The 22,783-nt window shown below is 38.6% G+C and overlaps 2 protein-coding genes across 20 annotated transcripts in view; one reads left to right on the forward strand and one right to left on the reverse strand.

Annotated features, from left to right (window-relative positions):
- Positions 1-22,783, reverse strand: part of LOC126377543 (uncharacterized) — a 394,831-nt gene that overhangs the window by 121,943 nt on the left and 250,105 nt on the right. The window lies entirely within an intron of this gene.
- The window catches only part of LOC126377515 (multiple C2 and transmembrane domain-containing protein), an 81,927-nt gene that overhangs the window by 40,864 nt on the left and 18,280 nt on the right, over positions 1-22,783 (forward strand). For 6 of the 18 annotated variants that reach the window (XM_050025269.1, XM_050025271.1, XM_050025287.1 and 3 more), the window contains 2 exons: positions 4,571-4,725; positions 5,083-5,274. In XM_050025269.1, coding sequence (XP_049881226.1) covers positions 4,571-4,725; positions 5,083-5,274 — 347 coding nt within the window. Of the gene's footprint in view, positions 1-4,570; positions 4,726-5,082; positions 5,275-9,293; positions 9,577-9,597; positions 9,724-21,212; positions 21,229-21,690; positions 22,349-22,783 lie in introns of those variants that run through there. The other 12 variants (XM_050025275.1, XM_050025288.1, XM_050025270.1 and 9 more) reach the window with 11 other exon arrangements.

Below are 22,783 nucleotides of genomic sequence, written 5' to 3' on the forward strand. Positions count from 1 at the left end.
GTGTACTAATCTATTTGTCACTTAGAATAACTTATGTGGCTATATAAATATGAACCTATAAGGCACAGAATTCAATTTACTTACCAGAAATAATAATGCTCCTCGCTCGTCTGTGAAATCTCAAAAACGTAAACTATTCGCTCTACCAGATAGAATACTATTTTTTATACATTTACTACAAACATATTATAACACATACTATTCTATCTACCGGATCGAATAGTGTAGTTTGGCAATTAACTTAGACCCAAAAACGTATATTATTCTATCTACCAGGTAGAATAATGTACGTTGTTTTAGTACAAAATATAACATTAAAAGCAGTTACAGATTACCTAAAGCTAAAACGAATTAAATTTATATTAATTTGGTACTTACCATTACTTTTATCCTTGTGACGGTTTCTTAAAAAGCGATCTTGCTCTGTTTTCGAAACTTGAGACTTCTTTTTCGAGTCGTCCATAAAGCCTTCTTTTTCCCGCCATTTTTATTCCACGTAGACACTAATCATACGTAAATTTAAACTGAATTTTACACTTTAGCCATAAAAACAACCAATACAAAATATTTTTCTCGTAAGCTAACCTGTAACGACGTGTTCCCGCCAAAAGTGTTCGAAGTGTCAAATGTCGTAGTGTGCGTGTGAGTGAAAGGGATGGCATACGCGGTACTCCATTCTAAGCGGCAATTTGAATACTCTTTAAATTCCTTGATGCACTTAGAATGCACTTAGAATTATTTACGGGCTATTTAAACTCTAAACTATAACGAATTACGAAAAAATAAAAATGCCAGGAGATGTGATTTAATGTGTACATTGTAATGCAGTTGCCAGTGCAGTTCGAATTTTCTTTCACTTTGACTAGTATACGTAGGGAACGTCGATAATGTTTGCATTTGTCATTGCAAATGTCAAATTGCAATATTGTTTTTTTAGATGAATTGCTTCGATGTGAGCTTTTTAACTCCCCAGTATATACATATAAGTAATTACTTATAATCATGTTAAGTACCTGTATCCAATTATGAAAGTAGATTTATTTATAAAGGGACCATCATTGTAATTATGTAGAAGTATTACATTTTATTTTGGGTTGGGTTCTTATTACTTGATTACGTAAGTACTACCTATTGTAGATATTTGTTTTAAAATATACATATGTAATTATGTACATATAAATACAGGGTGTTAGGGGACACCGTAACGAAATCTTTGAGGGATGATTCACACCATGATTCTGAGTTTTTAGAACTCAAAATATTTTGAAAACACTAAAATTTACATGATTTTTCCGACAGAAAATTCCACTTGATATCAACTCAGAATCATTGTCTGAATTATCCCCAAAGTTTTTGTTACGGTGTCACTAACACCCATAAGTACCAGTATGGCTACCTCTAAGTAACTTTACATGGTGTAAGTGACATCGTAACGAATACTGAGGGGGATGATTCATGTAAAAAGTACGGAATTTAAAATATTTTAAAAATCCTTAAAAAAAGATGAATTTTGCGACGGAAAATTCCACATGATATTAACTCAGAATCATGGTCTGAATCGTCCCCCTCAGTATTCGTTACGATGTCACTAACACCTTGTATAGAATCGACATACCGTTGGTCCTATTTGCGTACATTTTTAAAATACCTATTATTACAGGTACCTAAAATCGTAGTTTTCAAATTTAATGACGTCAATTTACATAATGGTGTTAAGATAACAGCGATGCATTTAGGTGTAAGTAGGTTACGTATTTCGAACATATCGGTACCACAATTACTGACACTCAGTAGCGGCCTTAGGCGATGCGAGCGGTGTGATAAGCCCTTTAGCGTTATCCCGTTTTTCACAGGGTCCGTTTACCTAACCTAAAGATTTGACAGTTCCGGTTTTTTACAGAAGCGACTGTCTGTCTGACCTTCCAACCAAGACGATCAATGAAGACGGGACCACCCGGTTTGGGCACACCAGGGGCATGTTTAATAAAACTTACAATTGTAAATTACAATGACAATTTGATGTACATTGCAGAGTGCGTGATCACGAATATTTTGCAGTTTCATATTAGCTACGCAATGAACATCAAATTGTCGTTGTAATTTACAATTTTAAGTTTTATTAAACAGGCCTCTGGTCTGCCCATGAATTCTATTAGCTTCTTTGCGGCCACATACAATACAACTCATACATTTAATCGAAGGCCGTTAACGACATAAAAAAAATAATTCGGAAACACCAAACACTTCAGGACCCCGATACCGACCCCGGTTGCGGGTCGACGATTTCCCTCATTCAGCGCTTATCGCTATCGACCCACTAGGGTCGATTAATTCTTTCAAATATTTTTCCTCTCAGACGACGCTCTGAGCGTATTGTCTTAAACGTTGTACCGGGTGAGAGCCTTCAGCACTCCCCATTTGTCCGGCCAAGTAGTTAATGCCATCTGCGGCAAATCTACAATAAGTCACGTCAAAAAAAAACAAAAAAAACTGCATAGGTACATAATATGCATATCCTACATACGTCCCATAACTAGGCACACGCCTCCCCTCAGTCAGTCGGAAGGGGTATAGATAGAGCATACGCCACCACGCTGGTCCACTGCGGGTTGGTAGAGACATTTAGGCTACTACCCCTGGACCAACGGCTTAACGTGCCTTCCGAAGCACGGAATCATCTTTCTTTTTTTGACAACCCGGCGATCCAGCAATATCCTAGCCAAATAAAGTACAGTCTATTATACTTCAAAGTTATTTCCGACAATGTCCCGTCGGGAATCAAACCCGGACCTTCAAATCGGGAGCCCAATGCTCTAACCACTATACCACGGAAGCTGTTACTTACATACATAACCGCACTATTCCTATCCGCGGTTAGCAGGCACTACGGAATTCAATTTGGTTCGATCTTGACATACTTCTCTGTTCTTGCTTCCGCCACATTCAGCTTAACATTACTTTGAACAATCAGACCGACAGAGGGATTGCGTCCTCTAACATGATGGACTAATATTATGGGCGATAGGCTGATCCCTTATCACCATAAGGTTCATCATATCCATCTTAGGACTTCGTATCAACAGTGGCTGCAAGTTGTCTTTGATTACTTGTGGCTCTGCCCACCCCATTTGGGATTACGGGCGTGAGTTTATGTATGTATGTGTTGAACAATCAGAAGACTTCATCCAGTAATTTCCGAACCAAAATTTATTTATTTCTTTTATTCAGGTAGTCAACAGCTTACAATTATAATTGAGGTATTAACAGTGTTTAGTTTATTGAGGACAGTCACGTCACTTAGAAATAAAGGACCCGCGGTCCACTGGTTGAGCGTTGGGCTCACAATCCGGAGGGCCCGGGTTCGATTCCCGGTGGGGACATATCACAAAAATTACTTTGTGGTCCCTAGTTTGGTTAGGACATTACAGGCTGATCACCTGATTGCCCGAAAGTAAGATGATCCGTGCTTCGGAAGGCACGTTAAGCCGTTGTTCCCGGTTACTACTTACTGATGTAAGTAAGTAGTCGTTACATGAGCCAGGTAAGGGGCCATTGGCGGCTCAATAGTAACCCTGACACTAGGGTTGGTAAAGTTTTTACGTAATTTTTCGAAGTATAGAATTTATTATTTATTATTTTTTAGAAGTATAGAATTTAAAATTATTTAAAAAACTAAAAAATATCACTAATTTTGCGACGGAAAATACCACTTGATATTAACTCAGAATCATGGCCTGAAATCCCCCTCAGTATTCCTTACGGTGTTACTAACACCCCTACATATTTGTATGGCTACCAGGTGTAAAAGTACGGGATGTAAGTGAGAATAAAAAAAAAGGTACTAAGGGGGATGATTTACTTCATTCTTTTGGGTCAAGTGGATTTTTCCATCGCTATTAACTCAGAATCATGGTCTGAATCATCCTCCTCAGTATTCGTTACGATGTCACTAACACCTTATATAGTTCATGCGCTCTAAGATCATGCGTTAGGACAGTTATAATATGGCTACGTACGTATAGTTATTGACTCATTTTTTGACAGCTGTCAGAATACATAATATATTTTCTTGTTCTGTCTCTTTCGTATTAGGATGAGTTCTATCTTTCTGTCCTATGTATCATGCAGCGCACAAACTGTAGCACCTAATAATAGGTAGTACGTAATAGTATATTTTTTAATATTTTTGTTCGAGTGTGCGTACCGTTCCATCTGTGACCTGTATCATCATCCTCCTGTCTTTCCCCACTCTAAATGGGTTCGGCATAATACGTATTCCTTTTTCATCCATCTCTGTCAGTCATCTCAGTACTTACAACTTTCACACAAATATCCTTCTTCACACAATCTAACCACTTTCATGGGTCGCCCCCTACCCTAATCCATCCACATTCATACAAATCACTTTCCTCGTAATAAAGGTTTAATCTCTCCTCTCTGTGATCTGTGACCTGTAAATCTACTTTATTTAGATAGCCATAGTAATTATCAATAGGTAGCTATAGTTTAGAAGCTTTTCTTCTTTGATTTCGCTTCTTCTTTCTAACACGTTTCGTGTGGGTTACTCCAGGTTTGTTATCAGGCACGAGTGACCCGTATGTCAAGTTCAAAGTGGGTGGCAGGCTCCTGCACAAGTCCAGAATAGTGTACAGAGATCTGAACCCGGTGTGGGATGAATGCTTCACGGTTCCTATCGAGGATCCCTTTCAGCCAGTGCAAATTAAGGTGAGTAACTTTACCCTTCCCACGTATCTATCCTTTTCTGTCACCCAGAACTGTCATATCCCAGACCGAGATAAACTCAAACCGCCTCGTGGTTCCACCTGTGAACTAGTTCTACAGAACAGGCATCCACGCGCTACGCTGCATCACTCGAGTTTAATCCAGTAAGGTGTGACGTCATTAATTTTGTATTATTATGTTGGCAGTATGATATGCTCGACTCCAGTGAGTAAAGTCCTTAAGTCGAGGACGTAAATGTCAACTTAAAATACCATAATTCTCAGCTGCGCCTGAGCAGAGTGGAGGAAGAGTAGAGTTAACACCTCAGAATACGCAAGTAACAGCAATGGTTACTTCCAGGTCTTCGACTACGATTGGGGTCTTCAAGATGACTTCATGGGCTCATGTCTGCTAGACTTGACGGCCTTAGAGCTTGGTCGTACTCAAGACCTGGTGCTATGCCTCAAAGACCCGAACAAACCCAACCTGGATATGGGGGAAATAGTCATCAATGTTACACTCTGGCCGAAGTCACAGGAGGATAAGGAACAGGTAAGATACATAAACAGCTTAAAACCCTACTATACCCAGGTAGCAACGATAAACAACTATGAAGTTTAGATCATCGTGGGTTTAAAACACAGAGTTCATGTAGATAATTATAATACTCTTGAATCAGTACTATTTGTCTATATTTATTGATGGCGTCACAATTAAGTCACTAATTTAAGAGCCTTGTCGGTGAAGTATTCTTCATGTTAAGTATTTTTTTTTAGGGAAAAATAGGGTAGTGGCCTTCCGCCCTATATTGCTCATGACTGTACCGCTACTTTTCCGTTGTTCCGGCCTGTTTACATCAACGGTTGTAGCTAATAAGGTAATAAACGTGATGAGAAGATAGTCAAATGAGATACTATTAAAGAAACGTAAAACGAAAATTATTTATGGGTTAGGTTAGGTTAGTTAGGTTTTTTTTGACGTGCCTTATTGTAGTTTTGCCGCAGATGGCATTAACTACATGGCCGGACAAATGGGGAGCGCTGGAAGCTTTCACGCGGTAGGTACAACGTTTAAGACAACAAGCCTGATGGTGCCCAGTTGGGCGCGAACCTCGGTTCAGGGCGTCGCCGCGTCGCCTGAGAGGAAAAATATTTGAAAGAATTAATCGACTCTAGTGGGTCGATAGCGATAAGCGCTGATTGAGGGAAATCGTCGACCACGCCGGCGGGTCGGTATTGAGGTCCTGTGGGTGTAATAAAAAAGGTCATCATTTATAGGTACTCAAAAACAAAGATAAAAGATGCATATTTTATGTATGTTATCCATAAAATTAGAAGGTTAAACGAAGGAAAATCTTTACACCGCCATCTGCTTCTATTGTTTTTGGAGAACGTAGCTTGGAAAGTCTGTCATTGTTAAAATATTATACATTCTGTTCTCGTATAGTAATCTATTGGCCACAATAAAAATGGCTCGATGCCAAACCAACATTATACGCAACATTTAGGTATGTTTATGTGAACTTTTTTGATGTGACTTACTTATTGAACGGTCACCGCAAATGGCATTAATAACGGCCTCCGTAGTCCAGTGGTTGAGCGTTGGGCTCACGGTCCGGAAGCCCCGGGTTCGATCCTAGTGGGGAGTTTTGGAGTTTGTATGCAGATATTGTCCTGTGACGTCATCAATAAAAGCGGTCAAACGTCGTACTCATTGTTACTTAATTCATTAATAAAATTCGAAAAAACGTCGAAAAGTAAAATGAGATTGATTTTTGTTCATCGTAGACTGACTTCTATTTTTATATTAGCATTTTATAATTTACCTATGACCCAGTCATATACCCAATTAAAATAAAGTAGACTATGAAATGAGTTACAATATCAAGTGGCGTCCATTATATTTAGTACTTAGTCATTACCCCGAATTAAAGACTGTCTCAAAACCAAGGTCAACCCGTATTAGCATTATTCAAATGGGCTATTAGTGATAAAATTATTGACAATCAAACCTTGACCGAACATGACCTCACTATTTACAAGCTCAGTTGGTACTGTCTAGTTTATGTATAGGTACCTAATTACTTCACTTCACTTTTTAATGTTTATGGCTTTAGAAACGATGATTCAGCTTTTTTTTTGACGTGACTTATTGTAGATTTGCCGCAGGTGGCATTAATTACTTGGCCGGACAAATGGGGAGCGCTGAAGGCTCTCACCCGGTACAACGTTTTAAGACAACAGGCCTGAGGGTGCCCAGTTGGGCGCGAACCTCGACTCAAGGCGTCGTCTGAGAGGAAAAATATTTGAAAGAATTAATCGACTCTAGTAGGTCGATAGCGATAAGCGATAAGGAAGTCGTCGACCACGCCGGCGTGGTCGGTATCGGGGTTCTGAAGTGTTTGGTGTTGTGAGCTGATTGGCTGCCTCTATGGCTACAGTAATCGGGTCGTCGGGATCGTATATTACATCCTTCGGACGCCGATACTTTTCAGTACCGTCCCTACATCCCACGATGTATTCGGTAGCCGCAACTACCAGGGGATTTAGGTGGTGCGGAGCAGAATCGAAAAAACGTTTTGATGCTAATTTGAGCCATTGGGCAATGGTTGGCAGACCTAGGTCGATGATTCAGCCAACGTCAAGGTACTGAAGAAAAAACAGTATAAAAACATTTAGTCGGTACCTAGATACATTTAAATTGTATTGAAGACTGTTTGGTGCGAAGTCCAATAATGTATTCCAGAAGTTCCCTAAAAAAAAGACAACACAATGGTAAATTAACTTCACAGACATATAGGTGAATAGTGCGCCCTTGTGCACGTGACATTATTACTGACCATTGACATTTTACAAAATTCCCAATAGGCTACTTTTTATAGTTATTATCAAACACGTTGTGACGTCATCAATTAACGTGGTCCTTGGTCTTGGGTACTCCGTTTTTTTTTTTGACGTGACTTATTTAAGGTTTGCCTCAGACAGCCAGGCATTAACTACTTTATAGGTAAGTTCGTAAAAAAGGATTGTTCTTTGATCATTTAAGACTGCCTCGTATTTCAAGATAAGCTTTTATAATATTTATTTTTGACCCAGTCAATTCTTCGAATGATTATGAATAATCGTTTAGATTAAGTAGGTACCTATTCATTTCACTAACGAAGTCGTATTAAATTAAAAGTCAACCCCATTTTAAACGGAATAAATGTTAGGTCAAAGTAAAGTTAATTACTTACCCTTGTTCCGAGGGTCCTCCTATAATAATGATTTGAGCTTTTTTATTGAAAAATATAGGTGTAAATGGTACTTTTATTTTAGCTGCAAAATGACAATGGTATTAACGTGATGATCTTACAATTTAATAAATAATTATGGCAACCCAAACCTAAACCAATCTATTCATTAGAGATTGGACATCGTGGGTCATCTTTTAGACATAAAATAGTATCTACTACCATAGATGAACTCATTTTGATCTTTTAAGTTTTTCTTCGAAACCTTGACATTGGCAGAATCATCGTGTCTGCAAGAGGCAATGCAGGCATACCTATGTAGAAAATGTTGAATTTTTTGCAAGTATATATACTTAGAATTAGGCGGAAGGCAAGAGGGAAACCACTGCCACACTCCGGACACTTCATACGCACAAACCTCGTTTTACACAGACACTACACATTGACATAATCGTACACGCGCTGTCTGGCACCATACGATTCAGGTGTCTAAACTTTGTTCGAGGGGGGGGTGAGGTAAACTTAGCTCAGCCGCTGGTGGGGAGCGGAGAGTTGCCGTTTTATACGTAGTATTCATTATTCTATGCCACTGCCCTATTTTCCCTAAAAAGTAGCATGGAGAATGCTGCACCGACAAGAGCGTGGCTCTTAAATTGGTGATGATGATATTGAATTAGCTCAAAGAATAATTTCTCTGAGGGAAATAAGGAACACGTTCAATCCAGTAGCACTTTGGTATTAGTATTCGCGGGCCGGTTTCCGCAACTCGACGTCTGTGCGCCTATTATGCATGATACCTGAAACGGCTGGATTACTCCAGCCAGCCTAATTCCCCAAGGAAGTCTAACAGTCCTTTGACGTTGCTGACCACCTCAGGGAGGCACCCCGTCAGGCCGAGGTGCCTGGCCCGGTAGCTGGCGACTCCTCCACACTCCAGTAGAACATGAGCCGCTGTCTCCTCCGCCTCCATGCAGGCTCTGCACAGGGGGCTGTCTGTGACACCTAGTGTGAACAGATGTTTGTTGAAGGCACCGTGACCACTAATAACAGCTGTTACCTGTCTTAGTTGAGACCTCGTAGCACTTAAACAGCTGCTACTGCCACTGACTGCATCCTGCAGAGAGAGCGATGAGAAAAAGTGCCTCCTAAAGATGAATGAGGTGTATAATGATAACGCTAACAAAGAGTACTAACCTATATTTCTTGCCGGCCAGCGATTTGTGTGTTACTGGTCGTTGTGCACAGTGCTTATCCGAATATCGCAATATGGACCATGTGAACATAGCGCATAGCGTTACATACAACTTTGTACAAGCATGATTACTAAACTCGTTTCGTATGTTTAGTAAGCGGACGCAAACGGCGCAAGACGCACGCGGCCATGCCGCCATAATAAAAACAAAAACTATGTATAAAAGATAACCTCGCGCTCTAAGTAAATAAATAAACGTGAAGACAGATAAAGTACACGTACACTATTTCAAAAAGAGAATGAGTGAATTTGCGCGGGAATTAAATACGCCATTTTGTGTTTGGATACAGTTTCTTCTTTTTTAATCGCCAGTGATTTCGACCAGTGCGCCGGTACAAAAGGTCTTTTATTGTTACAAGTTCTGTATAAAGTAGATTTATACTTAGGTTACATGTTGTCACAATTAATTCCAAAGGGATTTGAAGGTTATTTTAATTACGTGTAGTAATTGTTTAAACGTGGCTACCTAAGTGTTTAAAATATGAGTAATTTCAGATGTAGACACTGATTTCATGGGGTAAAGTACCTATGAGTCATTGCAAATGAAGTATTGTTGTAATTTGTATGAATAAAAAACCTGTAACCAAATACTTCATACCAGAAGTGTCTGTAGCATTGTCTTTTGGTTACTTGTGGCTCTGATTATTTTTAGATTAAGACTGACCAGTTGGAAGCTACCTATACTTAAATAGTAGGTATCTATATACCTCGGACCTATATACCTAGGTACCTGTATACCTATATACCAAAATACATAATAAAAAAAAATAAAAACCGATCAAAAATATCTGCTCGACGAAGACAATATTGGGAGATATAGGTAATGGATACAATATATACTACCAATCAATATATCTACTTATAAATTCACGCCCGTAATGCCTAATGGGGTGTCTTACAACATACTTAGGGTGGTATTAATAAACTAATCTCAGCTTCGAGACTGCCCTCAAGGTCATGTCATTGTGACAGTTCTCATATAAAAACAGGGACTTGAGCATGATCTTGAGGGCAGTCTCAGCTGAGTTTAGTTTATTAATACCACCCTTAGATACAAACAGAAACTCAATTTCATAATAGAGATTCGAGTTGGTAAAAGTCACGGCGTGCGGGTATCTATGTTGATCTTTGTCACTAGGGCACGAAGTCTGCAACAAGTCTTTAACATCATACTTGCATAGTACCACAGTACACAGCCTCAGGCCTGTTGTCTTAAACGTTGTACCGGGTGAGAGCCTTCAGCGCTCCCCATTTGTCCGGCCAAGTAGTTAATGCCATCTGCGGCAAATCTACAATAAGTCACGTCAAAAAAAAAAAAAAAAAAAACAGTACACACTTATGAGCACACATACATACCTACATAAAAATCGAGTAGCCGCTCTTCATATTCCAAGATAATTATCAGAATCGCCCAATTACATTTTTTATCCACCCTGTCATTAAGACAATGGCCTATCATTAAGGCAAAAGGGATAAACAAGATAAAAAAAACTAGCCTATCGTGTCCCATTGCTCCCCCCTCTTCTAAGGAGGAGTACAATTCCTAATCCTGGCTGATTTTTTGCTAGTCCCCCTCAAAGATCCAGACTCCGTTTCCATCTTCTTTTGGGCCTGCCAAATACTAGGTCTTTACCTATAAAATTGCCGTTTTGTATCAAAAAATGTAAACTAATTTTTTTCATGTTACATCAGATAAGTAGTTCATAAAAATAAAAAAATAAACAGCCTATATACGTCTCACTGCTGGGGACAGGCCTCCCCTCAATCAACTGGAGGGGGTTTGGAGCATACTCTACTATGCTCCACTGCGGTTTGGTGGAGGAGATAGTTCATATATGTTTTTAAATGAAAGGGCATTGCAACCATGTTTTTTCAATTGCCTAGTCTCCTTTTGGTTTCACTTAGCACAGTTTCGTAACATAAACATCCAAATGGAGATCTAATTGACAGTAACTCTACTAATTTTCTTAATTTTTCATCTTTGCAATTAGAGTGAAGCAAATAACGTAACCTTAGCGATAGCATTATCGATAATAAGTCTTAGAGTTCATTCGGCTTTCTACAGATATGGCATAGGTACTAATATGTAGACACTTTGAAACCTTGTCACATGAACTTTTTTGCCAAATTAAACCGTAAGTCTCATTAAATGTCAAATATGATAGTGCGACAGGGTTCTAAAGTGGGTAAATGATATTGCTCATTTATTTATTTATTTTATTTATTTATTATTATTAATATACATTGCAACATAACAGTACACGACCAAATCGTTACAAGTTTACACACAAAGAAGTATACTTAACATTAAAAAAAAAGTTAAACAAATTCAATTCAAAACATAATTCCGAACTATTGTATCGTACTTGCAGGCATCATACTTTCAAACGTTCTCTTGCATTCATTCATCAAGCATGAGAGTGAACTAAAAAACACATCACAGTGAGGTGCACTGTCAAGCATGGAGCCAAGAAGTACGATGGCACGCGGTACGGGAGTCTGACTGTGGGTCTCCGTGTGTGAGAAATGCTGCGCGAATAGGCTCTGGTGGCGCAATCTTCGGTTTGGAATATACAGGCAGAGCAGACGCTGCAGCAGGTAGGGACAGTGCACTTCGCCTCGGATAATATACAGCGCCCACCTGACGAGCGCCAGATGCCTACGCAACTGAAGTGAGTCAAATCCCAAGTGACCCTGTAAAAATAGTGTAGGGTACATGAATGGATAGTACCCAAACTGCCTTTTATACAACTGTCTCAAAAAGCGTTTCTGGACTTGCTCCAGCTTAAGGGCATACTTTTTCTGATACGGATTCCATACAGTGGAAGTGGTCTCAAGTACACTGCGGACCAATGCTGAGTATACCGCTTTAACCGCTTGGTCGGACATCTGTGAGCAATTTCGAAGCACAAAACCAAGGCGGCGAAACCCGGCCTCAGTTACGGACACGATATGGGGGTGAAAGGTGAGCTTCTCGTCGAAGAGGACTCCAAGATCTCGTACCTGCTCCACTCGAGGGATAATCGTACCCCCCAGGGTGTATTGGAACATTATTGGCGAGCGTTTGCGTGTGTATGTAATTGTTGCGCATTTTTCAGGGTTGAAATAGAGCTTATTTGATAAACTCCATTGGAGTATGCGGTCTAAGTCACTCTGTAATGCGAAACAATTGTACTGATCTTTAACGGATATTGCCAATTTGATATCATCTGCGAAGAGCAGTACAAGCGAGTCCTTTACCACCTCAGGAAGGTCGTTTATCAGCAATATAAAAAGTAATGGCCCCAAATTAGAACCCTGACTGACTCCAGAATGCACTCGATAGGGATCTGACACGAATGAACCGTACTTAACAAATTGCTCTCTCTCTGAGAGGTAGCTAGCAAAGAGTTTTAGCAATCTAGGCGAGAAGCCCATATTTCCTAGCTTCATTAGTAGCACGTCATTGTTCACCCTATCGAATGCCTTCCTGAAGTCAAGATAGATTACGTCGACCTGCCTCCCCTTCTGCTGCTCCACTGAGATGAAGTCGAGAAGATGGGTAAGATTAGTTGCAACCGAGCGTTTGGGGAGAAAGCCGTGTTGGTTATCTGTAATAAAGGGAAGACATTGGGGCATAATAAAATTGTGCATAATAACCTCGAAGACCTTAGGCAATGCACTGAGGATAGCAATCGGTCGATAGTTCTCCACTGCGATTTTGGAGCCAGTCTTCGGAATGGGAGTTACACGTGACTGTTTCCAGGCCCTAGGATATGTGCCAGTTTTCAGCACCAGATTGTATAGGAATGTAATAGGTTTGATAAGAATGTCAACGCAGCCCTTTATAATCAGTGCAGGTATGGCGTCCGGTCCAGGTGAGGATTCAGCTTTCAGTTTTGCAATAGACTTTTTTACGTCGGTTTCAGTAACATTAGGTATATCTATATACCTAGCATGAGACAACGTACTTGCGCCTACAGACTCCCAGTCAAGATTCGGTTCATCTGCTAAGAATACGGAGCTAAAGTACTCAGCAAAGGCCGCTGCAGCTTCAGGACCTCGATACTCCTTGCCACGCATGGTAACTTCGGTCTCTATGCCACCCTTACTACGCAAGGAGTTAACAAAAGACCAGAACTTCTTAGGATCGGCGTGTAAGTCATTGGAAACATTACGTACATAGCTGGTATACGCGTTATGTATATTGAACTTAATTTCCCTTCGCAGTTCCGAGAACTTATCATAGGCCAAAGCATCACCGGTACTTTTCCAAAGACGATGGTAATTAGCTTTTATTTCGATTTGCCGAATAATATCTTTGGTGTAAAATACAGGATATACCCTACTAAGTGATTTTTTACGAAGTTTTTTAGGCACGCATATATCAAATACAGAGTACAAATTACCATTAAATCTTTGAACAGCAGCATCAATATCCCTCTCTTCGTATATGCTTTGCCAATCCAAATTCAAGATCATATTATAAAGCTGAAAAAAATTTGCTTTGGGGAAACACCAGTCCCGCCGGCGGTCGATGTTGGAGGCCTCAATCTTTAAAGCGGTTTTGGTACAATAATTAAATTGTATTACCAAGGGCGGATGATGATCGTCAATTTTTGTGAGCACCTCGTGCATAGCAGCCTCACGCACAGCGACTGCATCATCACCCAGCTCCATGCCTGTCAGAACCACATCCAACTCTCTACCATTCCTGTTACTAATCTTATTGTATTGATAGAAGTCACAAATAGCCAAGAAGCAATTAAAATACATATTCACATTATCACTAGCGCTATACAAATTCAAATCACCAAGAACAATGATTTTTTCACTTGAGTGTTTTGCACAAACTTGTTCAACGCTTTCGAACCATTCAAAGTAACTTTGGTCACTAGATGTAGGATTTAAATAGACAACGTTAACGTACATGTAGCTGCCATTTACCACAAATCTGGCCCAAAGATCTTCACCGCTCGCCGTTTCGTAGTTGGAGATTCGCTCGAGATGAAGTGGGGAGCGCGCTGCCAATAATACTCCGCCCCCGTCGCCCGTCATACGATCCTTTCTCAGCAGTCCCCATTCTCCAGGATCACACACCTCAGCATCATAAAACGACTTATTCAGATTGGTTTCAGTGATCGCAACCAAGTCAATATCGTTTGACAACGATAAGTTAGACCTGAATGTGAAAAGTTTAGTTCTAAGCCATCTTGAGTTTTGGTAGTATATTTGTAGACGAGACCCTCTTTCTACGCATTTAGCGACTTTTTGCGTTCGCCTTTTCTGTGCGTTTGCTCCCACGAAAGGGCTGAGACCAGGGTTTGATGCAAATGCCTACTGGCCAGCTCTCCGCAGCCATTACCATATCGGCTGTTGTTGAAGATACGCTAAGTTTGAAAGACGAGTAGTTCCCTCTAGCTTTCAGAGGTTCAATTGACTTTACATTGTCTAGCCCACAAATGTTAGTTAGGTGGTTTAGAATTTGTTCCGAAGTTGTGCCGATCTTAACGAAATATAGATGTAGATGTCGTATTCTATCCGAGGCTTCAATCTGAGAGGAACCTGGTGAAGCATTGCCACGGGTGATGCGAAGTCGCTGGTGTGTACCTTCATCCGATTTTATCGTCGCTTTTCCACGTGCTTGCCTTCTTGGACCTTTGGGCTGAACAGTCCTCCAACCATCCTGGTCATTATTTTGGCCATCAGTTACATTATGATCATCGTTGGCAGGAGACTGCGGTTCAAGTACTCGTGTTCTTATAGCGAAATTCCCATCCACCATACTTGGGTTGAAACTATGGTCTGGAATAGGCAAACTCACATCAGGTACAACGGCATGCTTCTTAACGGTTTCCCTGGGCTTAGATTTACTGCCGGTCTTAGTCGAGGGTTCTGTCGTTATTTCCCTATGAGTTGTAGTTTTGGCTTCGACTAAGGAAGGGGCCTCATCAACTTTCTCAACCGTATCTCCAGATAACTTACCGTTATTTGAATGCTTTGCAAATCCATTATTCGTTTTAGTAACTTCATCTAATTTTGCCTCGATTACAGTTAGTCTCTGACTCAGATCCATAATTTTATCACATAATGATATTTTAAAACTATCAAATTTGGAGGTAAAGAACTTTTCCAATTCATCGTGCATAATATCTCTAAGACTCTCAAGTTCGAAGAAGGTTTGGTTACGAACATTAGGAGTATTGTAAGTTCTTGCTCCTCTGGTCTTAGTGACGTTATCTGTACCTAGGTTGTAAGTATTTTCAAAGACATATGACGTGTCCGTAATATTATTTACTGATATCTCATTAACGTTCGTACCAGGATTCCCAATCACCAAATCACAAGGCATACTGCTGGATGTTTTTGTTACAACAGGAACAGACGGACTATCCTTTCGTATAGGTGTGTCGTCACTCTTAGGCGTGTACGTCTTAGCATTTAGTTTACATTGAGGGCAAACCCACAACCTATCCAGATTATGACGTTCTTTAGTAAAAATATCTTTATCCATATTCAAGCAGCCAAAATGATAATGCGATTTACAAGTAGTGCATCGTAGTCGTTCCATCACCGTAGTATGGCTACTACAAGCACCGCAATTCATTATCTTAGACATATTTATGCAAATATTCACTTCAAACTGGATATTATCTTATAGTGATTGACATTCCCGCGCTCAGAGGCGCGTAGAGTGTAGGTACAATCGTCCGCGCTGAGTGGACTACGTATTCTTTGGCCGCTCGTACGACGTCACACACTCGACATTAGCACACATTCACGCAAAAATCACCTGTTCGCGCTATGCGCGTAGAGGAGGGATTCGCTCGATCGCTTGTGGCAGACGAACACGTGCAGGCACACAATTCACTTGACCACCGTCAGATTGTAAAAAACAAATATAACTGGGAAATTACCTTTTAGCTAGTAATCACGATATATATTCACTAGTTGTTTAATTGTGACACTGTTCTCATGATTGTTTTACTATTAACGTCACGGATTTCCAGTTATGGACAATTTATATTATTATTTTTGATCCGTATGTGCAAATCCCTGTACCAACTTTCGGAGGTCTAAGACTAACTGAACTTTTATAAAAGCTCATGACTGTACTCAGCCACGGAATACTTAGAAGAAAGAGGTTGGAAAGGCCTTTATTTTTTTTTATTTGACGTGACTTATTGTAGGTTTGCCGTAGATGGCATTAACTACTTGGCCGGAAGTTGGAAAGGCCCTAACGCGCCTTTTGTATGAGATCCGTTGTCGCTGGTTCTACCCCGCTCTCTTTTACTACTACTCCTGCAAACAGATAAACAAGACAGCTCTACTGCTTCTCAAATTCCATAGTCACTTTACCGGCAAAGTATATTTTATGTGATAGACAGCAATTTCATCATTACTTTTCGTAAGATACTGCATACAAAAGTGTTTATTTGATAAATATCCGATCATACTAAGGTTTTTAGCTGTCTTGTGATAAGGAGGAATTTGTCGATATTTGATTTTTTGCTCTGCAGGTTATAATGCACAAGACCACCTCTTAATAACTATCGCGAAGCTCCGTGGGTCGTATAGTTTGCGGACGAATGGAGTGTAAAGTTGAAGTATGAACTATTTGCTCATACTTGTATAGAGCGCGTTTCGCGCTCACTTGACCCTTCCAACCTTTTCTATTCCGTGTTCTCAGACACAACTATCATCTAGTCAATTTATCAGAGTCCGTCAAGTGTAAATTGGTAATAAATTGGTTAGCGATTGACCACAACCTCATTCTTAATGAATCGTCTAAGATTAAGAGAATCTATATTTTTCGACTGACTAATGACGGACTCAGCATTCATTCCGGCCAAGTAATTAATGCTATCTGCGGCAAATCACATGCTGGGCACCCTCAGGCAAAATTTGGTGTTCTCCTGTAGTAGTGCATCAACTTTTGCATTGAAAACGGATCACCTTAAGCACTTTGCAATTGTCATCTGAGTCGATAATAAGTACGTCAGAAAGGAAGAGACAAAGTAATAAATTTACTTTTCTTTATGATCCAAATTATATAAATAACTCATTCTAGAGAATGGTACAATAGGGTAGTTTCCAACTAGTCAAATCAGTTACTTTTAATTAAACGTCAAAACCCGAAATTACTACGGAATTTGTATGAAAAAGCATCCTTTGACGTCATAGAAAAACGTGAAAAAATATCGCACGTATTATTAGGTACTTTTTCGTGATTAAAATTCATAAATAAGTTAAATAGAAAAAAATAAAACGTTTTAGTGACCTTTATATCTGTATTTATTTAGTAAACAGAAGTTCATAATTTATTTTTGGCCTAGGAAACTACCCAATTTCCATATCCAGGCTTTCGTCATGGTGATATCATTAGTTAAGCTTAGTTAATCCTAGATAATGTTATCATGATGGGCGGACTTTTGACTAATATGACAGAGACATAGATCAGTATTTATTTAGTAAACAGAAGTTCATAATTTATTTTTGGCCTAGGAAACTACCCAATTTCCATATCCAGGCTTTCGTCATGGTGATATCATTAGTTAAGCTTGGTTAATCCTAGATTATGTTATCATGATGGGCGGACAATTGACTAATATGACAGAGACATAGATCAGAGGGGTTAAAAAGACCACTTTAAAGCAAATCATCTATAAAGCAATATTGCGTGCTTATTAGGTATCCCCTCCGGTTGATTGAGGGGAGGCCTGTACCCAGCAGTGGGACGTATATAGGCTATTAAATTTATGTTTATGTATTAGGTATAATATGCGCATATGTCAAATTGCAATACGGCTTCTTTAGATGGATTGATTCAATGTGGCCTTTTTAGACCCCCGGAGTACCTAACCAATTTTAACGCTCTGCTAAGGAGAAATTGTATCGGAATGACATTAAGGATATAATTTACCGACATGTCACGTGATTCGCTTGTTTATTTATATAAATAGTTTGAGATTTACGCGGTTATTATTATAATTAAAACACATAATACCGGGTTGTTACCGCGTTAAAATCAGTGGGAGTCTCATATCCCTAGTTTTAACGCGGTAAGAACCCGGTATTATATGTTTTAATTATAAAAATACATTCTATATATATTTGGATTCCATAAAGCATTGATGTATAATAAAAACGGGATGGGTTTTGTATGTATGTAAGTTTTCTTTTGCATCTATGTATATGAAAATCATTAATTTCAATTTCAATCTTTCAATTTTTTTTTTACATTTTTCCTCACCTTATGGTTGTGTGGAAGAAATCGCTTTAAGCGATAAGGCCGCCATTTACCGTGTACTCAGTTAAGAGTATTTTTGTAATTATTATTTTTTTTATTTTGGTGCAATAAAGTGTATTTTTATTGTATTGTATTGTAATTTTGAAACTTCGGTTTGGTTAGCATGTTCTTTGTGCGGGTACTGTGACATTAAAGAGGAAGTCAGTTGAGCGATAACTCGAGTATTATGCTTATCTGTAATACGTTACCTATTTTCCGCGTAAAATATACGAACGCAACGTAAACATACTCTATTCTAAGTACGTGTAAGTACTTTTGTGTCCAAAAATATCTTTCATGTGAATGCAAGTCTGAAGAATCTACAAGCTTTATAAACAAATTTGTAGCTATAAATATCAAGATTGATTTTATTGCTTAGGTACTAAGGCCAGAATTATAACCTGCTTAACATCACTAATTTAAGATCCACGGTCTTCTCGGCGTCGCATTCTCCATTCTTGTACATTAAGGGCCAATTCTTTCACTTCCTTATAAGACACTACGTTCAGCTTCTCTTTAATCGGTCCCATGTAAGCTCTTCTTGGTATTCCCCTTCCTCTATTTCCTTGTAGCTTCCCTTCTATGATGTTTTTAATAAATTCGTCGTATCTTATTGAGTATCCAATCATCTTGTCTCTTATGTCCTCCATAACTAACCTGCTTACAATTGAGTCGTGTACACGTACAGTCATGAGCAATATAATGTACCCACTTTAAAACTCTGTCGCACTAACATATTTGACATTTAGTGAGACTTACAGTTCAATTTGACAAAAAAGTTAATAATAATAATAATAATAATAATCATTTATTTTCAGATTTACAATCCATAGTTGTTAGTAAAAAATGCAGTCTTAACCTATTGTTAGTAGAAGACACAAAATAAATTAACGATATTGATACATTATTTTAACGATTGCTAGATGTGTGCAATCGCATCCACCGCGCGAACATAGGCGCGTCCCACCTGCCGACCAGCACACCCAGACATGTGACATGTGTTAATGTGACATGGTACCAAAGTGTATACATATTAATGCTCGTGACCGTACTCATTGGCTTATACGTCTGTTTCAGACGATTTATGACGTCATTGATTTTAATCCATAAAAATGTAATAATAAGACCGACATTTTATCACGTTTTCCTATGACGTCACAGGGTGCTTTTTTATACAAATTCCATAGTAATGTCATGTTTTGACGTTTAGTAAAAAGTAACTTCATATTTAGCTTATTTGATTAGTTGGCAATTAGCCTATTGCTCACATATCAGGACTCATAGAAAGTATTTCGTATTTAATGTTCTTATTTCGTGTCGATTGTAAATTGAAAGCTCTATGTTATGATCGACTTTAGCAGTCTTAGTTTAAGAATAGGTACATATTGTACAAATTGTAAGTAATTTATATTATTGACATTAGAAAGAAAGAAAGTTTATTCAGTACAACAAACAAGTAACAATTATAAATAAGGTTGTATAAATTGTATTGTATAAATCATCTGGAAAAAATTTATGAGGCTTGATGTGATTATTGAATCGCCAAAGATTTTTAACGTTTAGAATGGTACTCGTTTATTTGAGCCCTAAGCTAACAACTCAGAATCCAGATTGCTGTTCGCAGCCAATACCAAGACAAACACTTATACAGGGTGTTAGTGACATCGTAACGAATACTGAGGGGGATGATTCAGACCATGATTCTGAGTTGATATCAAGTGGAATTTTCCGTCGCAAAATTCATATTTTTTTTTTAGTTTTTTAAAATTATTTTCAATTCTATACTTTTGCGATGAAAAATTCCACTTGATATTAACTCAGAATAATCAGCTGTTTCATCCCCCTCAGTATTCGTTACGATGTCACTTACACCCCGCACAAGTACATACTGTACCCATACAAGTAGGTATGGGTGTTAAGGACACCGTAACGAATACTGAGGGGGATGATTCAGACCATGATTCTGAGTTGATATCAAGTGGAATTTTCAGTCGGAAAATTCATAAAATTTTTTGTTTTTCTTTTTATTATTTTCTGTTCCATACTTTTGCGACGGAAAATTCCACTTCATATCATCTCAGAATCATGGTCTCAATCATCCCTCAAAGTTTTCGTTACGACGTCACTAACTCCCTGTATATTGATTGAATCCAATTCCAGAAGTTATTTGCGAAGTTTCGAGGCCGACCGAACGCCACGATTCCGATAAAGAGTTTGGTGCAAAATTCGACGGAAAAGGAAATTACGTACCTTTTATAGATACCTAACAGGGGGTAGAGGGGGGGGGGGGATAAAGGAATAGAAGAGGAAGAAGAGATGGATACCTTACCGGCTTTTCATGCAGAGTGTGTGGTAGAATTTGCCGCTCCAGAATATGAAAAAAAGTGCTTGACCCCGAGACAATGATAGTCATGAATCGTCTGATACAGACGTATGACGCCTATGGTGATGATAGATACCTAAAGTAGCATCGAGAATGCTACACCGACATGGCTCTTAAATTAGTTATGACTGTAGATACCCAAGTACAATCAAAGAGCAAAAGTTCAGTCACTGCAAATTATTTGTAAACAGTGGTGAAATTATGAGCCCTCAGCGCGGGTGAGAGCCCTATCACCGCTCCCCATTTGTCCGGCCAAGTAGTTAATGCCATCTGCGGCAAATCTACAATAAGTCACGTCAAATAAAAAATGATTAAAAAATAAGGCCTATTACAGAAACTACATGTAACCAGGAGGTCTTAAGTGCAACCAGGTAATAAATTACTTTCTTTAAGTTTACGCGGTTATTACCATTATTAAAACACATAATAACGGGTTCTTACCGCGTTTAATCCCGCCGTTTACCGCGTTTAAACCGCGTTTAAATTATATATTTTAATAATTTATTACTTTGCTAGAAATTGATTGGACTTTTGCACCTTATCGTACCTTCATACATAAAAATCGTCCTGTTTTTGCAACCAAGCTATAAAATCGCTGTGCAGTCAATTATGTAGTAGCGTATAGTTCAATTCTTCCTCTGTAATTACTAATGAGAATAAGACTAAATAATTTGAGAACTTACAGTCACTTCTGGTATACCTACAGTTCTAAGATGGATATAGGTATAATGATGAATCGTATGGTGACGGGCAGCCCATAAATGATCTATGTTTACAAAGACCGCAATTCCTCTGCTGCTTTTTACCCTTTTCTGTTTTTTATTCGCTCCCAGTCGAACATCGAAGTTAAAATTCAACAATTATAACTTACTTTAGAATATTTTGTGGTTTGCCTACAATAGCTACCGACATAATTCAATTGCGCAAAATGTAAGTGTAAAAGTGTAATAGGAACAAGCATAAGAACAAACACAACACTAAAACAGTTGTTGATAGTGCAAAACGATTAAAAAATTAAAAAACAATGACTGAAAAAGAGAAAAGAATGGAAAAAATAAAACTCCGTCTGCAAAGACTACAAGAGAAACTACATGACAAAGTCGAAGATTTCCAAGATCAAGTTCAAACTAAGATAGAAAAGGAAAAGTCAAAGCTGTCTAAATTCGTGTCCCATTTATCTGAAGACAAAAGCTCTGTTGAAGACCAAAACGAGGATGCATCTGATAAAGAATCTATAACAGAGACTGTCAAAAAAGAAGAGAAATCAAACAGTATACCTTCAGTAGTAATCGATGAGCTGGTGACGGATGTAGCTGTAGATGTGACGCAAGATCCCAAGGAGATATGCAAAGACTTCATCAAGATTGAAAAGAACGGAGTCCTGTTTCAAAGAAGATGTTTGTCGGCTACGAACTTAGCGTATAATGATAGTACAGATGCAGGCAGTTCTTCTGACTCGTGTTTCTCTTGCATGTCTTCAAGTGATGAAAGGTATTCATTTGTTTATTTTATTTAGTTGTGATTTTTACGTTCTTTTTTTGTTCTTGAAGTAAATTATGCGTGATGATTATGTCATCATCAATTTTAAATAAAGTAACTATAACGAGATCCACCGTGAATTTTTCTTAGGTTTTCTTGTCTATCTTGATTCATGATGTTGTATTGTATGTAGTTTGAGTCAATATAAGGAAAGTTTAGTTTTAATTTTGAATTTCATCGCACATCTAGTTCTTAAAAGTCATAAATGTCAAAAAATCTGAAATTGAGTTAACTAAGTAATTAACGTAGATATGGCAAAACACAAATCATTAAAGCGCTCTACTGTAAAATTTAAAAAATTACATTTATGACTTTAAAGAACTAGATGTGCGATATATTGTCACTCATTTTTTTTAATAACAATATACTTAAGTACGTAAGGAAAGA

The sequence above is a fragment of the Pectinophora gossypiella genome, chromosome 23, assembly GCF_024362695.1.
Source record: "Pectinophora gossypiella chromosome 23, ilPecGoss1.1, whole genome shotgun sequence".
In the NCBI taxonomy this organism is placed as follows: domain Eukaryota; kingdom Metazoa; phylum Arthropoda; class Insecta; order Lepidoptera; family Gelechiidae; genus Pectinophora; species Pectinophora gossypiella.